At 40.2% G+C, this 23,347-nt stretch overlaps 1 protein-coding gene across 1 annotated transcript in view; it reads left to right on the forward strand.

Moving 5' to 3' along the window:
• The window catches only part of PLCB4 (phospholipase C beta 4), a 172,980-nt gene that overhangs the window by 93,040 nt on the left and 56,593 nt on the right, over positions 1-23,347 (forward strand). Inside the window, exons 16-23 of the mRNA XM_061210021.1 lie at positions 1,663-1,753; positions 3,747-3,842; positions 12,000-12,100; positions 14,212-14,247; positions 16,314-16,455; positions 17,091-17,175; positions 17,511-17,635; positions 19,496-19,547. Coding sequence (XP_061066004.1) covers positions 1,663-1,753; positions 3,747-3,842; positions 12,000-12,100; positions 14,212-14,247; positions 16,314-16,455; positions 17,091-17,175; positions 17,511-17,635; positions 19,496-19,547 — 728 coding nt within the window. The remainder of the gene's footprint in view (positions 1-1,662; positions 1,754-3,746; positions 3,843-11,999; positions 12,101-14,211; positions 14,248-16,313; positions 16,456-17,090; positions 17,176-17,510; positions 17,636-19,495; positions 19,548-23,347) is intronic.

Genomic DNA, 23,347 nt, shown 5'->3' on the forward strand with positions numbered 1-23,347 from the left:
AAAGGGGGAAGGTGCTCTGTGCTACCTGGGAACACATCAGGTAGTTTAACAGTGAGTTTTGCAGAAGTACATCTTTGGGAACTGAAAAAAATATAGGAGGATATTTGCAGCCTGCTGAAGCTTTGGCTGCAGGGCCCCCGTCCACATCCTGGCAGCGCTTCCTGCTTCCCTGCACACCGGCCTGATCTCCACCGCCAGCACCTGCAGCTGCTGCCTGGGGGGACGCTCTGGTCCCTGGAGCTCTGCCCACACTGGAAAGTCAGGCCAGAAGTACCAGAGAATTACCACCCCCCGCCCCGTGTTTCCTCATTCCTCAGGAGGGATGACTCCAGGCATGTGGTCCCCACTTTCCCCCCAAGTTCCCCAGCGGGATCATGCTTCCGTCCGCAGTGACAGCTTGCCTACTAGCACACCCTTCATTGGCTGCCTGTCTTCTTTTTCTCACTTTCCTACTCCTCTGCTGGAGTTCCCTGGAGCTGCCCCCCAAATAAATTACTGGTGCTTTCCCCTTTGTCTCAGACTGATTCTAAACTAAGGGAACCTAAACTAAGAAACATCGCTGATTTATTTTATTTTTTACTTAGGCCCTTTGTTTGTTTTATTTTCTTTGTTAGACTAAGGTGCTGGCTTTTACGGAAAGATCTCTGCATTCTTTGTGATGTGCACATACATGAGAGGTTATGGGAAGTATAGGCAATATAAATGAGATTAAGATCTGAACTGCAGAACTTTCAGTCCTGGAAGGAGGGCACAGGATACAAATGTAAAACTGTAACTAAAAAAAGATGGCCTATAGTGTGGTGAATATTTATTGCCAATATCCAGGTGCAAAAGAGATCACTGGGAGTGGACTGGTTACAGCAGGCTTCCCAAAGGGAGCAGAATTTCGGCAGAGGGTTTCATTTGAGTCAGGACTGACATAGGAAGGCACAGTGCCTTGTGTGTACAAATAGTATAAAAATTAGTTTGGAAAATGAGTGGACACGTGGAAGGGTAGCTGGGTATATACATGGATGGTGGGGGGATGGGGAATGGATGACTGGATATAACACGGTTCTGTGGATCAGAAGTAATCGAATAAAGGAACATCCCCTTTGCAGACATTAATCCAAGCCAGTGAAACCATAGTAGAGGTCAGATTTCAATAATTAGGACCACTTCCTTCTTAATTCTCTTATTGAACCCACAAAGCCACAGTCCCCAGCATTGAAGATGGATCACCCTACTGAGTAGACCAGCTTACTGTATAGCCCAACACTTGTGGGGGGCTCAGGGAGCCTCTTGACTTTGCCTGGGAGGGCACCTCTGATCCCAGCTGACCCCATCACCTCTTGTACTTTACCAGGTACTTAAAGGGGGCAAGGTCTGGGGTTGAGCTGGACCCCTTTCCCCAAGACCACTGTAGGTCAGACCCCACTCCCTGGGGAAGGTGGAGCAGCTCTGCAAACCTCTAGAGACCCTGTGGATGCCAAGTTTGCTGCCTTAGTGTAAGGCAAAGCTCGGGCTAGTTTGGGTTGCGGAATGAAAGTGTAAAACTGTGCAGACTGCCATCTAGTGGATGTTGGTTGTGTAACTCTCAGGCCTTCTGCTCATTCTGGGCTGGGAATGAGAAGGGAGAAGTACGACCCTGTCATGAATTCAGCCTTTTCTCTTTGTCTCCAGCTGGAACCAGGCAGGCCCTTGCCATCCCCAAATGACCTCAAAAGAAAAATACTCATCAAAAATAAACGGCTGAAACCTGAGGTTGAAAAAAGTAAGTCAAATACGCTCATCTATGGCAGAAGCATACATATGTTGCATGTTGAGACAATTCAGCTATCTAGAATGAAATATACTTTAACACCACGGATTGGGGAGGAAGCAGGTCTAGTGGTGATGTTCTATATACTGTGCAGAGCAAAGTTGCCACATTTTTATTCAAGTTTAGGTTCCACATCAACCCCTTCCTGCAGCGGGAAAACATATTCATATATTCATAGATCACAATTTGGAGGAGTCCCAAGGAAAGATGAGAAGAAAGCGAAAGAAGCATTTTAGAATTTGTCAAGATATAAGGAACTAGCACTTTATCATTTTATACACTCTAAAGCCTTCTTTAAAAGCTTCCCTTTGCACTTTTCCCTGTGATATATACATATCTAGGGTTCCTAGGTAATACGCAAGTGTGAATGTGTGTGTGGTCGGGGGCGGGGGGAAGATGATTTTATCTAGACATTGCCCCCACTGTGTTTTCCCAGAACATTTTCGTTGAAAATATTTTCTTCCAACAAATCTCTTAGTTCAGTGAATGAATAGCATCAAATACTGGTATGATTACATTGTGGTTTTCCCCTTGGTTATTCTAAATTAAAAATTTCTAACTATATTAGCTCCAGTTTATTTTTATTGCAAAAGCAATAATGCTATAGGAAAATGAAAACAGCAAAGAAAAATATAATAAAATAATAAAATAGCACTAAATTATATATTTTACACACATATACACATATTAGAGACACATGTACACATGTACACTTTTAACATATACACGCATTTTTAACAAAACTGGGATCATGTTAAATATACTGATTTTTAGTCATTTTTAATTCAACCAATGAAGTATACTCATATCCAGTAGGATATAAATCTACATACTAATTTTAATTCTTATGTATAAAATTTTTTTTTGATTCTAGTGTATGAAACACTGTACAGAATTTATTATATGGCATATAGTGTAATTTAACCAGATCCAAGTTGATGGATTTTCATTGCTATGAAAACAACAATGGTAAACATGTTTGGATGTTCATTTTGTACATTCATGCAGCCTTCTCCTTGGTACAATTAGAGTTGGTTGGCCAAAGCATGTACACATTTTATATCATATGTATCTTGTTATACTGACTTTCAGAAAAGTTGTACCGGTTTATACCCTCACTATAATATATGAAGAGTGCCTGTTTCCCAGCGATATTCTTTTTTTTTATTATTTTTATTTTTTATTTTTGACTGTGTTGGGTCTTTGTTGCTGCGCTCGGGCTTTCTCTAGTTGCGGCGAGCAGGGGCTATTCTTCATTGCAGTGCTTGGGCTTCTCATTGCGGTGGCTTCTCTTGTCGAGGAGCATGGGCTCTAGGTGCGTGGGCTTCAGTAGTTGCAGCACGCGGGCTCAGTAGTTGTGGCGCACGGGCCTAGCTGCTCCGCGGCATGTGGGATCTTCCTGGACCAGGGCTCAAACCCGTGTCCCCTGCATTGGCAGGCAGATTCTTAACCATGGCGCCACCAGGGAAGCCCCCCAACAATGTTCTTAATGCTGGCTGTTAGGCGTCTTTTATATGTGTTCACAACTAATAAAAGAAAAATATTTTTTCCTGAAGCTTTTTCAGTCTCTATTCTGTCACTTCACCATAACAGTCCATAAACCTTGGTCTGTGCCAGATGCTCCAAATTCTGGGCTTTTGTTATCAAGCTTCAAATCCTTCACAGGGACTGAGCTGTGACTTCTCAACCTGGTGACCAGGATATGGGGCATTTCCCTCACGTTCCAATAGTGGCTCAGTGTGTATAGATAATAGGGTTGTTGTACTTGCCTTAAGGACTCAAGGCCACCAGGACTGGGGAGACAGTGGCCGTGGCTGAGCCTCAGGAGCCTCGACAATAGGTTTCCCTTCCCTTTTCATTTCCTTCTCCATGTTGATCTTCAAGCCTATTTTATAAGTGATCCAACACCTGTCTCCATCTCCTTCTTGTTTATTTTTAATAACAGAACAGCTTGAAGCTTTGAAAAGTATGATGGAAGCAGGAGAATCCGCTGCCCCAGTGAACATCTTAGAGGATGACAATGAAGAGGAAATAGAAAGCGGTGAGTTGGTTTTTTTAAATTTACACATCACAAAAAAATACTTTTTAAAATAAGAAAAACATGAATTTGTCTCAATGGACCCTTTTATATAGCACAACATTCTAATTCCTAATAGTCAGGTACATGTACCAACCTTAATCTTTTGGTATTTTTTTTTTTTATAAATTTATTTATTTTATTTATTTATTTTTGGCTGTGTTGGGTCTTTGTTGCTGCGCGCGGGGCTTTCTCTAGTTGCAGTGAGCGGGGGCTACTCTTCATTGCGGTGCGCGGGCTTCTCATTGTGGTGGTGTCTCTTGTTGTGGAGCACGGGCTCTAGGCACGCGGGCTTCAGTAGTTGCAGCGCGTGGGCTCAGTAGTTGTGGCTCGCGGGCTCTAGAGCACAGGCTCAGTAGTTGTGGTGCACGGTCTTAGTTGCTCCGCGGCATGTGGGATCTTCCCGGACCAGGGATCGAACCCGTGTCCCCTGCATTGGCAGGCGGATTCTCAACCACTGCACCACCAGGGAGGCCCAATCTTTTGGTATTTTGAGGTATTTTTCCAAATAGTATGACTTAGAATTTACCTGCACACTAGATTTTAGTAGCTTAGTCATCTCCTTTCCTGCTGTGCATTCAGCTACTCAGCAGAAATTCACAGCCAGAGAATCCTTGAAGCACTTGCTGTAGAAGGCCGGGCTTGGAATAAAAAAGAACATTTCTACAGTTCTTTCCCATAAACAAAACCTGAACATCAGTGCTGTTAACTGATGACAGCTGTAAGGCGAGTTAAAAGGGAAGGAACCTGGATAGAGACCCTCAGTAAATGCTTGGTTTGTGTGCACTTATAGTGAACTAGAAACTCAAAGCCAGAATTAAACTTTCAAGTTCAAATCCCTTCAAATAACCAGCTCACCAGAATTGCCTATATCTATATCTATATTTACAGGTAGATAATTTTTGCAAAGGCAGCCTTGCTCAAAATATTTTAATATTTGTTATTAGCTTCTATTTTTACTTTGGCCATATAGCCACAACCATAATCTTTGGTTTTACATGGGTCATTTGAAAGGTTTGGAATGTTTTTAGAAAATTATTTGTTCATTATGTATCATGAGAATTGATTAACAAAATGACATGAGAGTTGATTAACAGAATAGTTTGGACATGCATTGAGTGTCTGTTGGTTAGTGCCTTGAATTTAGATAGTGCCTTGGGGCTAAGTAATTTAGAAACACTTGTAGAAACTCTGTTTTTCATATAAACATCTGAAATAGAAGAGTAGATTTTAGGAAAGTTTGACATTATAGATAAAAACCTAAAAGCTGTGAGAATCAACTAATCGTATTCACAACCCCTTAATAAAGACTCCTGACTATGGAAGAGACTTTATGAATGATTTATGTTGCCTAGGAACATGACTTACTTCCATATGTTTTATACGTCAGGGAGGGTCTGGGAGGCCAGAGATACCTGGCAGTATTTAATCAATGCCTGTTGTTGTTATCTATTACTGTGTAACAAACCACCCCAAAACACTTTATTATTATCTCTCCTAGTTCTGTGGGTCACCTGGGCTCAGGTTGAGGGCTCTCCCTTTGGTTTCTCATGTGGTTGCCGGCAGATGACATCGGGGGCTAGAGTCATCCGAAGGTTCCACTGGGCCAGGTGTCTGAGATGGCTCACTCGTGGCTGAGGGTTGATGCTGGCTGGCTGTTGGGAGCTCAGCTGACACAAGCACGCCCATGTGGCCTCCCCACGTGGCTTGGGCTTTTCACAGCATGGTGGCCAAGCTCCTTGACAGAGCATCCTTGACAGTGCTCCAACAGGCAGAAAACAGAAGCTGCTAAACTGTTTAAGAGCTGTGCTTGGAACTGGCATATCATCACTTCCTCTATATTTTATTCATCCAAGCAGTCTTAGTTAGGGCCCACCCACATTCCAGGGGGTGGGTGAGCGGCAAGATCACATTGTAGAAGAATCAGTGGGAAGCTGATATTATTGCAGCTGTCTTTGGAAAATACAGTCTGCCACATTGCTTATTATATTATTTCACATTTTTTGCAAATAATAAACCCAAACAAGATTTAAGAATAAAACCTTGAAAGGAATATACTGAGTTGGCCAAGAAGTTTGTTCAGGTTTTTCCATAACATCCTATGGAAATTTGGCCAACCCAGTATTTCAAAAGATCAATAAAATACTTCTGACACTGCAGAAATACAAACGATCATGAGAGATTACTACAAGCAACTCTATGCCAATAAAATGGACAACCTGGAAGAAATGGACAGATTCTTAGAAATGCACAACCTGCCGAGACTGAACCAGGAAGAAATAGAAAATATGAACAGACCAATCACAAGCACTGAAATTGAAATGGTGATTAAAAATCTTCCAACAAACAAAAGCCCAGGACCAGATGGCTTCACAGGCGAATTCTATCAAACATTTAGAGAAGAGCTAACACCTATCCTTCTCAAACTCTTCCAAAATATTGCAGAGGGAGGAACACTCCCCAACTCATTCTACAAGGCCACCATCACCCTGATACCAAAACCAGACAAAGATGTCACAAAGAAAGAAAACTACAGGCCAATATCACTGATGAACATAGATGCAAAAATCCTCAACAAAATACTAGCAAACAGAATCCAACAGCACATTAAAAGGATTATACACCATGATCAAGTGGGGTTTATTCCAGGAATGCAAGGATTCTTCAATATACGCAAATCAATCAACGTGATACATCATATTAACAAATTGAAGGAGAAAAACCATATGATCATCTCAATAGATGCAGAGAAAGCTTTTGACAAAATTCAACACCCATTTATGATAAAAGTCCTGCAGAAAGTAGGCATAGAGGGAACTTTCCTCAACATAATAAAGGCCATATATGACAAACCCACAGCCAACATTGTCCTCAATGGTGAAAAACTGAAACAATTTCCACTAAGATCAGGAACAAGACAAGGTTGCCCACTCTCACCACTATTATTCAACATAGTTTTGGAAGTGTTAGCCACAGCAATCAGAGAAGAAAAAGAAATAAAAGGAATACAAATTGGAAAAGAAGAAGTAAAGCTGTCACTGTTTGCAGATGACATGATATTATACATAGAGAATCCTAAAGATGCTACCAGAAAACTACTAGAGCTAATCAATGAATTTGGTAAAGTAGCAGGATACAAAATTAATGCACAGAAATCTCTTGCATTCCTATATACTAATGATGAAAAATCTGAAAGTGAAATTAAGAAAACACTCCCGTTTACCATTGCAACAAAAAGAATAAAATATCTAGGAATAAACCTACCTAAGGAGACAAAAGACCTGTATGCAGAAAATTATAGGACACTGATGAAAGAAATTAAAGATGATACAAATAGATGGAGAGATATACCATGTTCTTGGATGGGAAGAATCAACATTGTGAAAATGACTCTACTACCCAAAGCAATCTACAGATTCAATGCAATCCCTATCAAACTACCACTGGCATTTTTCACAGAACTAGAACAAAAAATTTCACAATTTGTATGGAAACACAAAAGACCCCGAATAGCCAAAGCAATCTTGAGAACGAAAAATGGAGCTGGAGGAATCAGGCTCCCTGACTTCAGACTATATTACAAAGCTACAGTAATCAAGACAGTTTGGTACTGGCACAAAAACAGAAATATAGATCAATGGAACAGGATAGAAAGCCCAGAGATGAACCCACGCACATATGGTCACCTTATCTTTGATAAAGGAGGCAAGCATATACAGTGGAGAAAAGACAGCCTCTTCAATAAGTGGTGCTGGGAAAATTGGACAGGTACATGTAAAAGTATGAAATTAGAACACTCCCTGACACCATACACAAAAATAAACTCAAAGTGGATTAAAGACCTAAATGTAAGGCCAGACACTATCAAACTCTTAGAGGAAAACATAGGCAGAACACTCTATGACATAAATCACAGCAAGATCCTTTTTGACCCAGGTCCTAGAGAAATGGAAATAAAAACACAAATAAACAAATGGGACCTAATGAAACTTAAAAGCTTTTGCACAGCAAAGGAAACCATAAACAAGACCAAAAGACAACCCTCAGAATGGGAGAAAATATTTGCAAATGAAGCAACTGACAAAGGATTAATCTCCAAAATTTACAAGCAGCTCATGCAGCTCAATAACAAAAAAACGAACAACGCAATCCAAAAATGGGCAGAAGACCTAAATAGACATTTCTCCAAAGAAGATACACAGATTGCCAACAGACACATGAAAGAATGCTCAACATCATTAATCATTAGAGAAATACAAATCAAAACTACAATGAGGTATCATCTCACACCGGTCAGAATGGCCATCATCAAAAATCAAGAAACAATAAATGCTGGAGAGGGTGTGGAGAAAAGGGAACACTCTTGCACTGTTGGTGGGAATGTAAATTGATACAGCCACTATGGAGAACAGTATGGAGGTTCCTTAAAAAACTAAAAATAGAACTACCATACGACCCAGCAATCCCACTACTGGGCATATACCCTGAGAAAACCATAATTCAAAAAGAGTCATGTACCAAAATATTCATTGCAGCTCTATTTACAATAGCCAGGACATGGAAGCAACCTAAGTGTCCATCATCAGATGAATGGATAAAGAAGATGTGGCACATATATACAATGGAATATTACTCAGCCATAAAAAGAAATGAAATGGAGGTATTTGTAGTGAGGTGGATGGAGTTAGAGTCTGTCATACAGAGTGAAGTAAGTCAGAAAGAGAAAAACAAATACAGTATGCTATCACATATATATGGAATCTAAGAGAAAAAATAAGGTCATGAAGAACCTAGTGGCAAGACGGGAATAAAGACACAGACCTACTAGAGAATGGACTTGAGGATATGGGGAGGGGGAGGGGTGAGATGTGACAGGGTGAGAGAGTGTCATGGACATATATACACTACCAAATGTAAAATAGATAGCTAGTGGGAAGCAGCCGCATAGCACAGGGAGATCAGCTCGGTGCTTTGTGACCACCTAGAGGGGTGGGATAGGGAGGGTGGGAGGGAGGGAGATGCAAGAGGGAAGAGATATGGGAACATATGTATATGTATAACTGATTCACTTTGTTATAAAGCAGAAAGTAACACACCATTGTAAAGCAATTATACTTCAATAAAGATGTTTAAAAAAAAAAAAAACTTCTAAAATTTGAAAGTCTGAATATTATATAAAAACTGTCCCTTAACTTAGGTTAAGTTTCATAGATGATAGTCAAACACATGTAAGGTGTTACTAGGTACTCTAATCCAGTAAAACAAATTGCAGAATAATGGAATACATTAAGAAAAATCATAATAATAATAACTATGATTTTTGTACCAACTGTGGATTAGGTACTTTACATCAATTCCTCATCTAATCTTTATGCAGCCAAAGAAGTAGGTATTATTATACTAATTTTTCAGATGAGGAAACTGAAGCTTAGAGTGGTAACATATGTTACATGCAATCCCACAGCTGGTGAGCAATGCCACTATGATTCAATCCCAGAATTGAGTCCAGGGTCAAGACCTTCTGTACCTTACAACATTGTCCTTCTAACGTATAGGAACATAAAGAGAACATAAATATGCAAAATCATTGGTAAAAATATTTTTCTTTATAAAAAGGAGAAAAAATATAAATGATGTGAGTCAAAAATGTGAAGTTTCCTGAACACACGCACATTAATCTAAAATGAGGGGTCAGCAGGATTCCATTTACTGTCCTTAAGGGTACTTTCCCAACTTTTATGCAAATGCTAATTATTCCTATAGACAAAATAAATTTGCCTCTAGTGATTCCCGTGTTATTCCAAAAAAGTTTGAGATAAAATTTTGATTGATCTAACGGAAATATATGGGTTCATATGCACCTAAATTTCTCTCTAAGGCCATAGAGGTTTCTGCTATACCAGTTACATATGTGAGTCTCACGTTTCCTCAGTCATACTTGACTTCAGCTCTGGTCAACCACTTGGCTGTAATTACCCTGCTATCACAGTATGATCCTACTATACCTGAATGACTAGAATCTCTCATTTAAGTACTTCAACACAGCAGGCAAGAGGAAACCAAGCATAGTTCAAGAGGGCAGGCCTGCCTGGAGGCTGTAGAAAATAGAAAAGGCTCTCAGTCAGTGGAAGTGTGTGCCCAGTCATTAGGCTCGATGTAGATTCAGACAAACAGTGGGGAATAGCAACAGTGTGTGTGGTTGTGGGTGTGTCTATGCATACATACACACTCAGGAGATGCTAACCTTTAGTCATACAACCCTTTTAAAGCAGTTACTAAGTCTCTCCCCCTTCTATGGGGTATACGCCTGGAAATTCAAGTAGTTTATATCTGGCTAGGCAGGTTAGACTAGATATAAAATTGAAATTCATTAGTGATGGTGGGAGCTTTCAAAATCTTGGTTACAGGCTGTAGGTCATGAAAACCCAGTGTCACATTAAGAGCATTGGGCTAAGAAGCCTGAGAAATCTAGGTTCATATTCTAACTCTGTGACCTCAGACAAGTCAAATCATATCTGTGAATCTATTTCCTTTAAAGTGAAGACACTGGACTAGATTCTTTTAAGACCTCTTTCAGCTTCTCAAATCCTTTTTTCTTGCCCAAGGCCTATATGACCTACTTTAAAAAAAAATCATCTGCCTCCAGAATACCCCCTCATCAGAATATCAGTTCCAGAAGAGGAGGATGTCTGACTCGTTTCCCTTACCTTTATCCCTTCCCTGGAATAGCACTTTGCAAAAAGCAATCTAAAATTCTGAATCTAAGACACCATCAGTTGAAAGGCACTACGATTTTATTGACTAAGAAAAAAAACTGCTTCCAGTGAATCATAAAATGCCATCGATTAAAGGATACATTGCCATATTAGATATATTACAACGCGGGGAAAAATACACCTTAGAATCGGTGAAAGTTTTTCATTTACTCCTGTTCTTGAATTCTCCTTTCCACCTTTTAAACGTACTTAAAACAAAAAATGTCTAATTCTTATGGGTCTGTACACCTCCCTCAGAAATATTTTCACTGTTTTTTTTAATAGTAAAGGTCCCTCATGCCCAGTATAGTGACAATGTGGATTTGTGTTGGCCTTGTCCTGTGGCCTGTGGGTATCTCCTGATCCTGGCTAGTTTTTAGGCAAATTCCTGGGAGCCCCTGCAGGACGGGCATCATGGGAATACAGATCTCACACCAGCATGTGCCTAATTTTCCAACGGGCAATCCTTTTTCCACCTACAGCCTTGGGTGGATACCAGGGTTCTTGTCATTTCCTGGACTGGTGGGCCGGGTGGTGGCATCTGTGCCTCCCTATATAGCCAGGCCAGGCTCCTGGGTCACCAGCTTGATTTAGCACCCACTTCCTGCTCCCTTCCCACCATGAGCCCAAGGAATGATTTCAGAGTCTTTTAAACAGCAGCCAGATTTGGCAAATGATTTACGGGAGCAGTAAGTCCTTCCAAGCTCTATCTTTTTTATATCACACCACTCCCGACCACAAGTCATTATGCCCATAAAATTCAAGTGGACATTTTTGACTCTTTTTCATAATTATCAAATGTACTTTCCTTCTCTTGTATCTTTTTTTTTTCTCTGGGTGTCATAGAGGATCAAAATACCCTGTTATGAGTCACAGATCTTCCTGAGGTGTTTGAGGCTTTAATTTTTAAGGTTAGTATACTGCAATGGAAGTAATCATTCACTTAAGAAAAATTTGTTCGGCATCAATCATGTAAAAACCATGCTAACAATGATTTACTGTATAACACAAGAACAATATTTGATATCTTGTAATAACCTATAATGGAAAATAATCAGAAAAAATATATATATATAACGAATCACTTTGCTATACACCTGAAACTAACACAATGTAAATCAGCTATATTCAATTTAAAAAGTCATGCTAGATGCAGGAGAAGTAGCAAGATATGTTCCTTGACCTTGAGTAGGTAAGAGTTTAGTGAGAGTTTTATTTGAAAAAAAATTGCTTATTTAAATGTTCCCATTTTCGTTTAGCTTCCTTCCTCTCTAAAAGTGCTTATATTTTACCCAAGATTATAGAGGAGGCCTGACCCCTTGGTGGTAAGTTGGCTTCATGGATTTTCCTTTTGTCTTTCCCACAGCTGAGCAAGAGGAGGAAGCTCACCCTGAATACAAATATGGAAATGAACTTTCTGCGGACGACTTGGGTCAAAAGGAAGCTATTGCCAATAGTGTTAAGAAGGTCAGAGTCTTGGTTCCCTTTGCTTTCATGACTTGCAAGAGGTAGCAGCTGTTAGTTATAGCATTTCAGAAATGTGAGAGCCACAAGAGAATAAGTAGCCTGTAATTCCCCTTCTCAATTGGGTGGCCACAATCAATACCGGACCTCGAGGCATGCACAATACTAAGTTAGAAAGGACATTTAAGTGACTCATTAGTCATGCCCAGTGTTGACCCCTACCTCTTTGGCCCATGTCCTTCAGATGTTGTAATTTATTGCATTATTATAGGTGAGCAGGGAGAAAACAGCAGCACCCCAGCAGCAAAGGTTAACCTATTCAAATCTCAGGAAAATGACCCCGATCACCCCAGCAAGCCCTCATTAGAAAACCAGTCCTACTCGTTGATATCTCATCTCCCTCTTAATGTAGAATAAGCCTAAAAATATTTCCATCCATCCAACCATTCAGCCAAAAAAATAGTAACTGTGTACCCACTATGTGTCCGGCACTTTCTAGGCCATAACAACCCAGAAGGGTCAAAACACACTTGGCTTCTGCCCTCATGGAGCTGATAGGCTGATGGGAGTTTATTGGAAGGGGGTTGGAAACAGACAACAGACAAGTAAACAGTCATTTATATGATTACAATTTGTGATAGGTGCTATTACAAAACTAGGAATGAGTGCTCAGATGGAAAAAAAAAGAGGCGGAGAGAATAAAACAAGGAGATGAGAACCCAAAGGATAAAGAGGAACTGGCCATGCACAGGAATAGAGGTGTTGCTTTGCCCAGAGAGGGACCACAGCAGTAGCAACAACAAAGGCAGGGTGAACAGAGTGGGTTGAGTGAGAGGTCGAGTGAAACAAGATGAGATTAGACAGGCAGGTGGGAACTAGAGAATGAAGGATGTGACGGGGGCACGGTGAGAAACTCAAATGTTAATTTAAGTGAAATGTGAAGCCACTGAAAAAGTTTAAAGAAATGGGGCAGTGTAGCCTCACATAATTACCTTTGTGTGTGGGGTAGTGATGTGTGTGTGTGTGTGTGTGTGTGTGCGCACTGAGAACATTTGAGATCTGCTCTCTTAGCACCTTTCCAGTATACAATACAGTCTTCCTAACTGTAGTCACCATGCTGTACACGAGAGCCCTGGAACTTATTCCTCTTATAACTGGAAGTTTGTACCCTTTGATCAACATCTCATTTCCCCCACCTGCTATCCCCTGGCAAAGTGGTTGATTTTTTTAATACTATTGAGTGATTGAGTAAGAAGATGCAAGAGTCATTGGCCTAGGAGTCATTGGCGACCTTGAAAAAAGGAGTTTCAGTGGGGAGATTGGGGCCCCTGTAGCAGACAGATGTGAGTGAGGAGACACTATACGTTTGGGCAGTTTTGCTATAAAGGGGAGCTGGTGGCTAAAAGGAACCCAAGGAGTCCAGGGAGTATTATTTTTAGGATGAATGAATCTGGAGTGATAAATGAATTCCTGGACGTGGGTGGGATCATGGTGATGTGAGGGTGTGGTCTTTGATGGGAGCAGCGATACTTGATCATTAAGACAGAGGATGAAGATGCGGGTAGGTGTATGCCTTAGGTGCTAAGAAAATGGAAGCAAATTTGTCTGCCGAACAAAGCCAAGGGAATACTGCCATTACCCCTACCTTTTCCAATATAGAGAATTGCAGCTACTTTCAGACTAATAGATGCCTACTGAGACTCAGCGCTTACCTTTATGCTGCCTTTATCAACACAAGACATGAGTGTTGAATAGCTGAAGAGTGACCATTTACATACCAGAGGAGGTGGCCACATCGATTATTTCCCAAGCCCCATCACTAAATCATGTACTAAATTACCATAAGGAAGCATCAAAATAGGCAAAGACTATCAACAGAGAAGGGAGATAAGCATTAAGATGAGCTTTTATGGTGTGAAAGAGGGCTATGCCATGATATCTTTTCAGTTCTCACTTTATCTATGGCTTTATGTTACCAGTAATTTCCCATCTTAACAAATAAATAGAATAACAAGTGTACATGAATTTATTTAAATATCTACATATGTATGGCTAGTAAATTTGGAATTTTGCCCTTTAGAGAAGTAAATTATTTTTATCTTTCTCTAATTTAGGCTTCAGATGACCTTGAACATGAAAACAACAAAAAGGTAACAAAATAATTTCATTGTGCATTTTGTTTTCATTATAAGACACTGTACGTGGGCCTCTAATATTGAACATTTTGTACTAAGTGTTGTTACTCTATCTTCCCCCACCCACTGCCCCATGAAATATCAGACTGTTTATAGGTATTATAGGTATAATATTTACATGCTCAATGCATCTACATATGAGTCTTCAAAAGAAAGAATTAATCACAGTGATGAAATGATTATATCCTGATAAAATCACAAAACAGAGGGCAGGCAAATAAGATGATTTTCCTAAAAATAAGTGTTTAGTGCAATTAGGCATGTTCGTAGTTGGAATTTGAGATTTCATTCCTAGAATAAGAGTACATAATCATCAACACACTGAATTTTAAAATAAAAATGACCTATAGGTCAACAAATTCATATTATAGTAAAATGGGAAAGGGATCTTGGTTCTGACTATACTGACATTCTGAAAAATTGTCAGTTTCACATTGTACACATTCTAGGAGTTTTATCTAACATTAATTGATGTTGATTTTATTGTAAGGAAAGTAAAGTTACATTTTTAGTTTCTTTTATCCTCCTCACGGTTCATGATATCAAAGTGGTCTTTTTTAATAAATATATGTGGTTTATTATAGTAGTGAGATGCAAAAATTTACCTTGTCATTTGATTCCCACACTTCAGAGCTTCAGAAAATACTATCTTGTTGTGTAGGGGGTCTTATCTTATTTGGAGTAAAACCCTATCTTCTTACTGTCTAAATATTAAGTTTGGAATAATTCTGGTTAAGTCTGATCCTAGTCTTCTCCCAAGATATTTGTGAAATTCTCTCCTACTAGAATTTCGTAAGGTATTGGAGTCAACAAAGGACAGGTTGACCTGTGATCACTGATATTTATTAGCTAAGTAGCTGTGACCAAGTTATTTTAATCTTTAAGGACTCAGTCTTCTCATGTGGTCAGTGGGTCAGACTCTAATCCTTGCTACACATGATGACTGACAGTAACGAGGTTGTCATGCAGGGACTCAAGCCAGTACCTAGCTTATGGTGTGGTGTTACTTATTATCATTAAACACACAAGAAAGGAATTAGACATGCCTCTGCCCTTATTTGGGGAGTCAGGACATACGAAAAATTTATTTAAAAAAAATCCCAAGTTACATTCTTTGATTATTTATCTCAGACTTTTACTGGTGCAATCAGTTTGATGATCTAGAATGTTAAGTTATCAGATAAACAAATGGCCTGACCATTTTTTTAACCAATGAATTGATTCATGTGAGTCAGCAGTTCATTCCTCAGTATCAGTCTCAACTAAATGTTGATCGCTTTTGAAGGCGTTATTTTTGTTGTTGATTTTGTTACTTTTGTTCTGATTTACTACGAAATAAACTACAATAAGTTGTTTCTCTTTGCCTCTATGCAAAACAATGCAGTTTTAATAGGTCCTGTATAGTGGGTTCTCACATTAGTTTAAGAACAAGCATTTTTTTTAATACCATAAACCATTTATGTATGTGGCTTGGTTTCCAAAGCAGTGTTAAACAAAGTGTGGTTCCCCAGACCACCCATATCATTAGCACTTGGGAACTAGTTAGAAATGCCAATTACTGGGCCTCACCCCAGACTCACTTTATCAGAAACTCTGAGAGTGGGTCCCCGGAATCTGTGATTTAACAAGCCTAGATTTACACTAAAATTGAAGGACCACTGTTTTTGACGTTATGCCACAATTTGTGAAATTATGAATGATAATACCTGCTATACATATTTCATAGCATTGCTCTGAACTTCAGTATAGTTTCCAGAATAAAGTCCTTTGAAAGTCTAAAAAAGTCCCCCAAATGTAAGGTAAACTTCATATTTTACTATTATCTCCATTTGCATTATTTGGAGCTACAGTGGACATTAACTTTTAAAGTTATCCTTTAGTTAGCATAACTGAGGAAGAAAAAAGTCTTTATCTTTCAATCTGTGTGTGTGCAAATTATCGCTAGTGGGGCAGTCTGAAGCATAAATCTGAGAGTCCTGCTGAAGTCACTGACGTGCATATTCCCTTTGTTGTGCTCGTAGGGCCTGGTTACTATAGAAGATGAGCAGGCATGGATGGCATCTTATAAATATGTAGGTGCTACCACTAATATCCATCCATATTTGTCCACAATGATCAACTATGCACAGCCCGTAAAGTTTCAAGGTTTCCATGTGGCTGAAGGTAACACCAAAGGTTAAATGCTATTGCCTTTTTTGTCTGCTTTTCTTACATTATACTGTGAGCTGTGATCTGACTTGCTGCCATTTTCTTTTCTGGGCACGTGGACTGTTCCATCTCACCTTATTTTCATTTCATAGACCACGTAGTGACATGTCCTTGGCATGTGGGGGCCTTGTGTTGTCATTCCCTACATCGTCCACAAGGTGGCTCTGACAGACTATGGATTTGGTAGCAATCCAAGCGCTTAGCCTCTTGCATTAGATATACTTTTATAAGACTGCTTTCTGTCAAAAACTGGTCTCCAAAAACGTATCAAGTATTTTCAGACTTTTCATAATTATTTCTGGACTGGAGAAGCTATCATCCTCATTGAAAATACATATTTCAGGGGTGGCTGTGAATGGCAATTGGTATACACATAATTGGTTTAATGACTCCAAATTTAATTCATCACACTTTTCTTAAGTCAGCCATCTCCATCCACAGGATGTTAATGAAATTAGGAGCTACTGATATAGTAAGGAAACATCTGCCTCCAAGGCCTCATGATTCAGGTTGTAATTATATTTATCGCTTGTCTTTCTGTGAGGGTTTGATGGCAGAGTTTCTAAGTGCATCTTTGCTTTCCTTTACAGAACGCAATATTCATTATAACATGTCTTCTTTTAATGAGTCAGTTGGTCTAGGCTACTTGAAGACACATGCGATTGAATTTGTGAAGTATCCTTATGTATTAAGTGGAATAAGTGGTTGGTGAACTTTGGGTTTGGCAGGAATCTCTAAAATAGAAAAATGGCTAATATATTATTGTGGTTGTAGAGCTAATAAAATAATGTATGTGAAAGACCACAGCAGCTGGGAAAACCTGCCCAAATGTGGATTGTTTTTATAATCCACATGGTGAACTGTGGTTTTTTTCTTAAGCATCCTTTATACATGTGAAATTTGTTCTCTGTTGTCACAGGTGTGTCATTGTTGATCTAGATCTTCATTGTTTTAGCTCTTTGTCACTGCCGGAATACTCTTTTTGCCATTTTCCTTAATATGTTACACAGTTATAACAAACGGCAAATGAGTCGCATTTACCCCAAGGGAGGCCGAGTCGATTCCAGTAATTACATGCCTCAGATTTTCTGGAACGCTGGCTGCCAGATGGTTTCGCTGAACTATCAAACCCCAGGTAGGAACTGATGTCCAGTGACCTCGAATTCCACGAGAATGCTTTGACAGGACAGTGCCAACAACTGCTATCAGTTGGCTGTGGGCATTTTTTTCATGGAAGCAGACATATGGCAACACAATGTGTTGTTGGATTTATAGAATGGTGAGAAATTAAAAATGCAAACTAGAGCAATAAAACAATGGTAGAAGATAATAGATTTTGATTTCAGTTGAATATCCTTTTGGAAATGCCATGACTAATCTGCTAAACATTGTCCCTTTTTCCAAAATATGTCTAATTTTTCTTCTTTTTGGATCAAACTTACCTTCTTGTCCAGAGACAGAATGAAATGAGAAGTATTTGAGCATCTTTGTAACTATGACTCATTTCTCCTTGGGAAAGTACCCTTCCCACTGTTAATATTCAGCAGGAGATCAGCAAAATAGTGGCATCTCACCATAAAAGTACAGAATATTATAGAGTAGATTCTGCTAAAATGGTGTTTAAGGAGTTCTATACCCTTAGAGGTACTAATGTATAACTTGTTCCTCCAAAGTGTATTCTGAGGCAAGTTTCCAGTGTATAATCTTTTTTTTTTTTTTCCCTGCAAGTCAATTTTTGTGAATGCATAAACAAAATTTGTAAAGTTTTCAAAGTTTGTTTAAGGGCCTAGGATTGCAACTAAAAATAGAAAAATAATAGGCTCTAGTTACTCACCTAAAACAGGTGAGAAATATGCCACAAAACCTATTCACTTTCTGTGGTTAATGCCACAGCATGGTCCTTAATATTGTTTTAAAAAAAAAAATACCTTTCTTGTTCTGTTCTTTGCTCTATGACGGTACCTCCCATGTTTCCCAATTTGGGAGGCATTTTCTTTTTCAAGTCCATCCACCATATTTTGTGAATCTCAATCCACCTTGCTCCCTATGATCTGTACTGATCGAAAGGTCCTATGACTTGCATCCCTTTGGCATGAATGTGACCTGACTGTGTTTCCCACCCCTTGGTGATGCTACCTCAGTGATCAGGAGCTGGATTCAGATTTCTGCTCAGCATCCTTATCAGTGCTCACTTTGCTAAACTATGACCAGGTACCAGCACAACCCTGGAGTGTTTCTAACAGAGACAAAGTAAGATTAAAAGGCACTGCTGATTTTACTTACTTAAAAAGGGGTCAAGTTTTATTCTTTGTTGTCAGTGACTCCGTCATACGGATTAAATGATCCAAAGGCAGCTTATGATCTAGGTCAGCTTATGTTGTATTCTATAATGTTAGGTTTAATCACAGCACTTTGAGAAGAAAAAAATATCCATCAGCTGCCCATTTCTTTTGCTGATGAAAAGAAAGACGATTGTGTTTGCCTGCAAGAGAAAAACCATAAGCCATACCCTGCCACTAGACCCCACTAGAAGAATTCTCCTGAAGTCACCTTAAGTCAATTTTTACATGATACTTACCTAGTTTATTTTTTATTTTAATCGAGTTTTATATTCACATGACCCTACTGGGTATGTCCAGTGTACCCTTCCTCTGGGGTGGTAAGGCACATCTCCTCTAACCATTTATCAGCTTGGACATCTGTACTCTCAACGCTAATTCAACAATCATATGACACATATATTGAATCCAAATTTTAAAGCATTGCCAACATGATCTCTATGAACACAGATTTTTTTGTTTAGTTTAAACACAAGGTCATTTCAACATGGAAGAGAGAGTTGTATGCCTTAAACAGACCCAGAAATACCTTGTGGTGTTAAAAAAAGACCTTTCGGCCAGGGATCAGTATCTGATTTCCGTTGTTTGAAATCACCCCATCAAGATCTTCTTTGTCCGAGGAGACGAGATGCTAAATTATTTTTGTCTCTTAACAGATTTAGCGATGCAATTGAATCAGGGAAAATTTGAGTATAATGGATCGTGCGGGTAAGTAATGTGATTTAAACTGTGGTCACTGTGTTCCACACTCCATACTACAGCTGTAATGAAACCGTGTCATTTTTAATTAGAAGCTGCTGAATTTAAGCTGGGTTTGAGGAATGGGATAGAAACAAATGAAATCCCCAGGTAAATTACATCTGCAACATACATTCTTCACAGGACCCCTGTTTTACTAAGCAGATTTAAAAAAAAAAATTAACGACTAGTTAAGCAGTTTATTATACACACTCTAGAGTTTAGTGCTCTCACTTTAAATTCAGTAGCGGAGGTTTTTATAGCTAGGACAGATAATGAATCTGTTCATTTGGACATCAGCGGTAGACAAAGACATTAAATATGTGTATTTTACATATGACCTAGAGAGGAATGAAGTTGATTTAATATATAATGAAGTCCTAGGTGTCAAGTGGAATTTATTTCAGCTAGGAAGAAGGCTTTGTCCTCTCTTGATGGACATGTTTTGCATGTCTTGTAAATAGCAGTTACCAAAAAATAACACTATAAGTGTTGTTCCAGTTACTTAAATAGAGCTCCCTAAAATCTGCAAACCAAGTAGTGAAATAGGAAATGTTCATTTCATTGAAACACTGAAAGGTTAAATGAAAATATGAAGTTAACATTCTATACATATGAAAAAAAACTGTGTGGCCATTTTTTTTCTCCATGCAAATGTCCCCAAGCAGCACTGCAGGTAAATAATCACAAACCACTGCCCAGAGACCTCTAGACTAATCCAATAGAGTACCGTCTCATCCCACCATGCTACTGTCAGGATGTTCGTGGCTTCCCTGGTTGGATATTTAATTTCCATCACTAAAAACAGTCAAGATAAACTTTTCAGCAAGTACGGTTTCAAAATGCCCACCCCCACCTCTTCCTGCCCGCCAGTTCACCTACACCCACAGGTGACAACCCTGTTACCCAAATCAGGATATTGCAGCTTACAGGATATTTGCCTCTACTGTGTATTTTGAAAGAAATAAAAACTGTACACCTTAAACTAATACAGTGTTATATTTCAATTATATCTCAATAAAACAGGGGGGAAAAGAAAATTATGGGTCAGAAGAAAACAGCTAAATACACATTTCAGAGGTTTTTTGTTTTTTTTTTTAAGCTACTTTGTTATTTAGTGCAAAGCGTTCAGAACCAGGAGATTGTGTAGGTAAATTGATGGGTGGACCCCCAGTGGAGGCTTAGGCAATGAGACCCCAGGGGCAGCTGTGGCACAGGGGGTAAAAGCCCTTGGCTCCAGCCTGACCCGGGTTTGAGCCCTGGGTACGCCACATGCTGTTGTTGCCCTGGGCAGGTGTGTTAGACCCTAAACCTCAATTTCCTGCTGATAAAATGAAGCCGGTAATGCCTGCCACCCTGGGTTTGCTGTGACAGCTCAGTGGGTTTGAACTGAGTCTATTTGAAGTACTTCATGAACTGCAGATTTCTGTGAAAAAGTGAGGTTGCAAAAAAGCTTAAGCCCGTGTGGCTGATCACAGGCAGGAATCACACAAGATTAACTGAGCAGTCTGCTCACACCAGGCCTGTAAGGAGCCCAAGAGACAGCCCTCATGGTTCACACCTGGCTGTGCTCACTCCCTGAACCTTCCTGTGGCTCATGGATGCCAAAGGAGCTTTTCCTTTCACCTCAGCCATTTGATGGCTTGTCCTGCCCTGACACGGGGAGGGGAGTTGTTTCCATGTAAAAGGGGTCCCAGTGTTACTGAGCCAAACTTGGGTCTGCTCGCCCACACGCAGTAAAGTCAGTCTACTGACACCACGTTGTGGTGAAGGAAAGTGCAGCGTTTATTGTAAGGCCCTATACAAGGAGAATGGGTGGCTAGTGCTCTAAAACCCCTGAACTCCCTGAAGGGTTTCAGCAAAGCATTTTTAAAGGCCAGATGATGGGCGGGGGGAGGGTGCCACAGGGCACACACAATTGGGCTTGTGCACGGTTCTCTGATTGGTTGATGGTGAGGTAACAGGGCAGTGTCACAGGAGTTCACATTATCAATCCTTAGGCTCCAGTAGGTCTGGGGGCCACGTGCAAGTAATTAATTTCTTCCATTTGGTGGTGGTTTTAGCATCTGAAAAACTCAGGAAATATGCATCAGATACTATTATCTAGGTACTTCAGAGAGGAGATAAGGCAGAGGATGTAGCGGAGAAGTCTGTCCCAAGAAGGCCCCATAGGGTCCTGCTCTGTTACACCAACAGGAGTTCTACGCCTTCACTATGTTTCTTTTCAGGAGTTTCCGATTTGCCATAGTTCACATGCTCAGTGTCTCACCTTCCACACCACTGTGTATTTTAAAATATGTTCATGAGCAAGGATGGTGCTACATTAGCCTGAATTCTGTGCTCATGTGTTTGAGGTGATGTGACCAAAAACTGAAGTCCCATCAGGGGGACTAAAAAATATGATTGTTCCTTGGGGCAGCCTGACTACAAGAGACGTTAACAGTATTGTTCAGTCTCATGTCCCCCTGCCCCTTCCCTTTTCCCCACCCCCAGCCTGGAGGAAGAGGTTGTCACCAACAGGGCAGAGAGAGGCAATCTTTCTCACGAGTGTGCTGTGCCCCTGAGGAGTCATAGCTGGTGGAGATGGGCCAACCACTGAGCAAGGGCATCTGAGGCACCCGATGGCTTTCACTGCACTACCCTTGTCATTCTCCTGCCCACCTGCAGGGACTTTTAAAAAATCCTTGTGGATTGAGTTACTTGTAGTGAACTGGATGGACCTAGAGTCTGTCATACAGAGTGAAGTAAGTCATAAAGAGAAAAACAAATACTGTATGCTAACACATATGTATGGAATCTAAAAAAGAAAAAATGGTTCTGAAGAACCTAGGGGCAGGACAGGAATAGAGACGCAGATGTAGAGAATGGACTTGAGGACACGGGGAGGGGGAAGGGTAAGCTGGGACAAAGTGAGAGAGTGGCATGGACACATATACACTACCAAATGTAAAACAGATAGCTAGTGGGAAGCAGCTGCACAGCACAGGGAGATCAGCTCGGTGCTTTGTGACCACCTAGAGGGGTGGGATAGGGAGGGTGGGAGGGAGATGCAAGAGGGAAGAGATATGGGGATATATGTTTATGTATAGTTGATTCACTTTGTAAAACAGCAGAAACTAACATACCATTGTAAAGCAATTATACTCCAATAAAGATGTTAAAAAAATTAAAATAAATAAAAAATAAAAAAATCCTTGTGGGCTGTGTTTCTGTACAGAGACATTCTGTGCCTTTTAGGCCTGCAGTGGCACAAACCCCACCCCCATAAAGCCAGGGCTCCAGCTTCTGCTTCCCCATCTATGCCCAGGGTCCCTGGACCTACACAGCCTCCAGGTCTGTGAGTGACAGTCTCTGCCATCTTAGGCCCAAAACAGACACTCGTTCAAGACAAGCTGGCTAAGTGTCACCCCCAAGCCAGGGATCCTGTCAGACTTCTGTAGCCAAATCCAGCCTCTGTACCCTGACACCGAATTAAATCTCGAGACGGAGTTTTGGGTGAAGTAGAAAAGAGTAGCTTTATTGCTTTGCCAGTCAAAGGGGACCACATTGGTCTAATGCCCTCAAAATTGTGTGTCCTAACCCAGAGGGGGTAGTGAGGAGTTTTATAGAAATGGTTCAAAGACGGTGTGATCAGCTCGTGGATATTCTTCTGATTGGTTGGTGGTGAGGTAATTGGGAGTCAGCATCATCAACCTCTTAGTTCCAACCGGTCTGGGGTCTGGTACTTGCGGGCAACATAGAGTTAACTTCTCCCACCTGGTGGGGTTTCA

Source organism: Eubalaena glacialis, chromosome 13 (genome assembly GCF_028564815.1).
Source record: "Eubalaena glacialis isolate mEubGla1 chromosome 13, mEubGla1.1.hap2.+ XY, whole genome shotgun sequence".
Classification (NCBI taxonomy): domain Eukaryota; kingdom Metazoa; phylum Chordata; class Mammalia; order Artiodactyla; family Balaenidae; genus Eubalaena; species Eubalaena glacialis.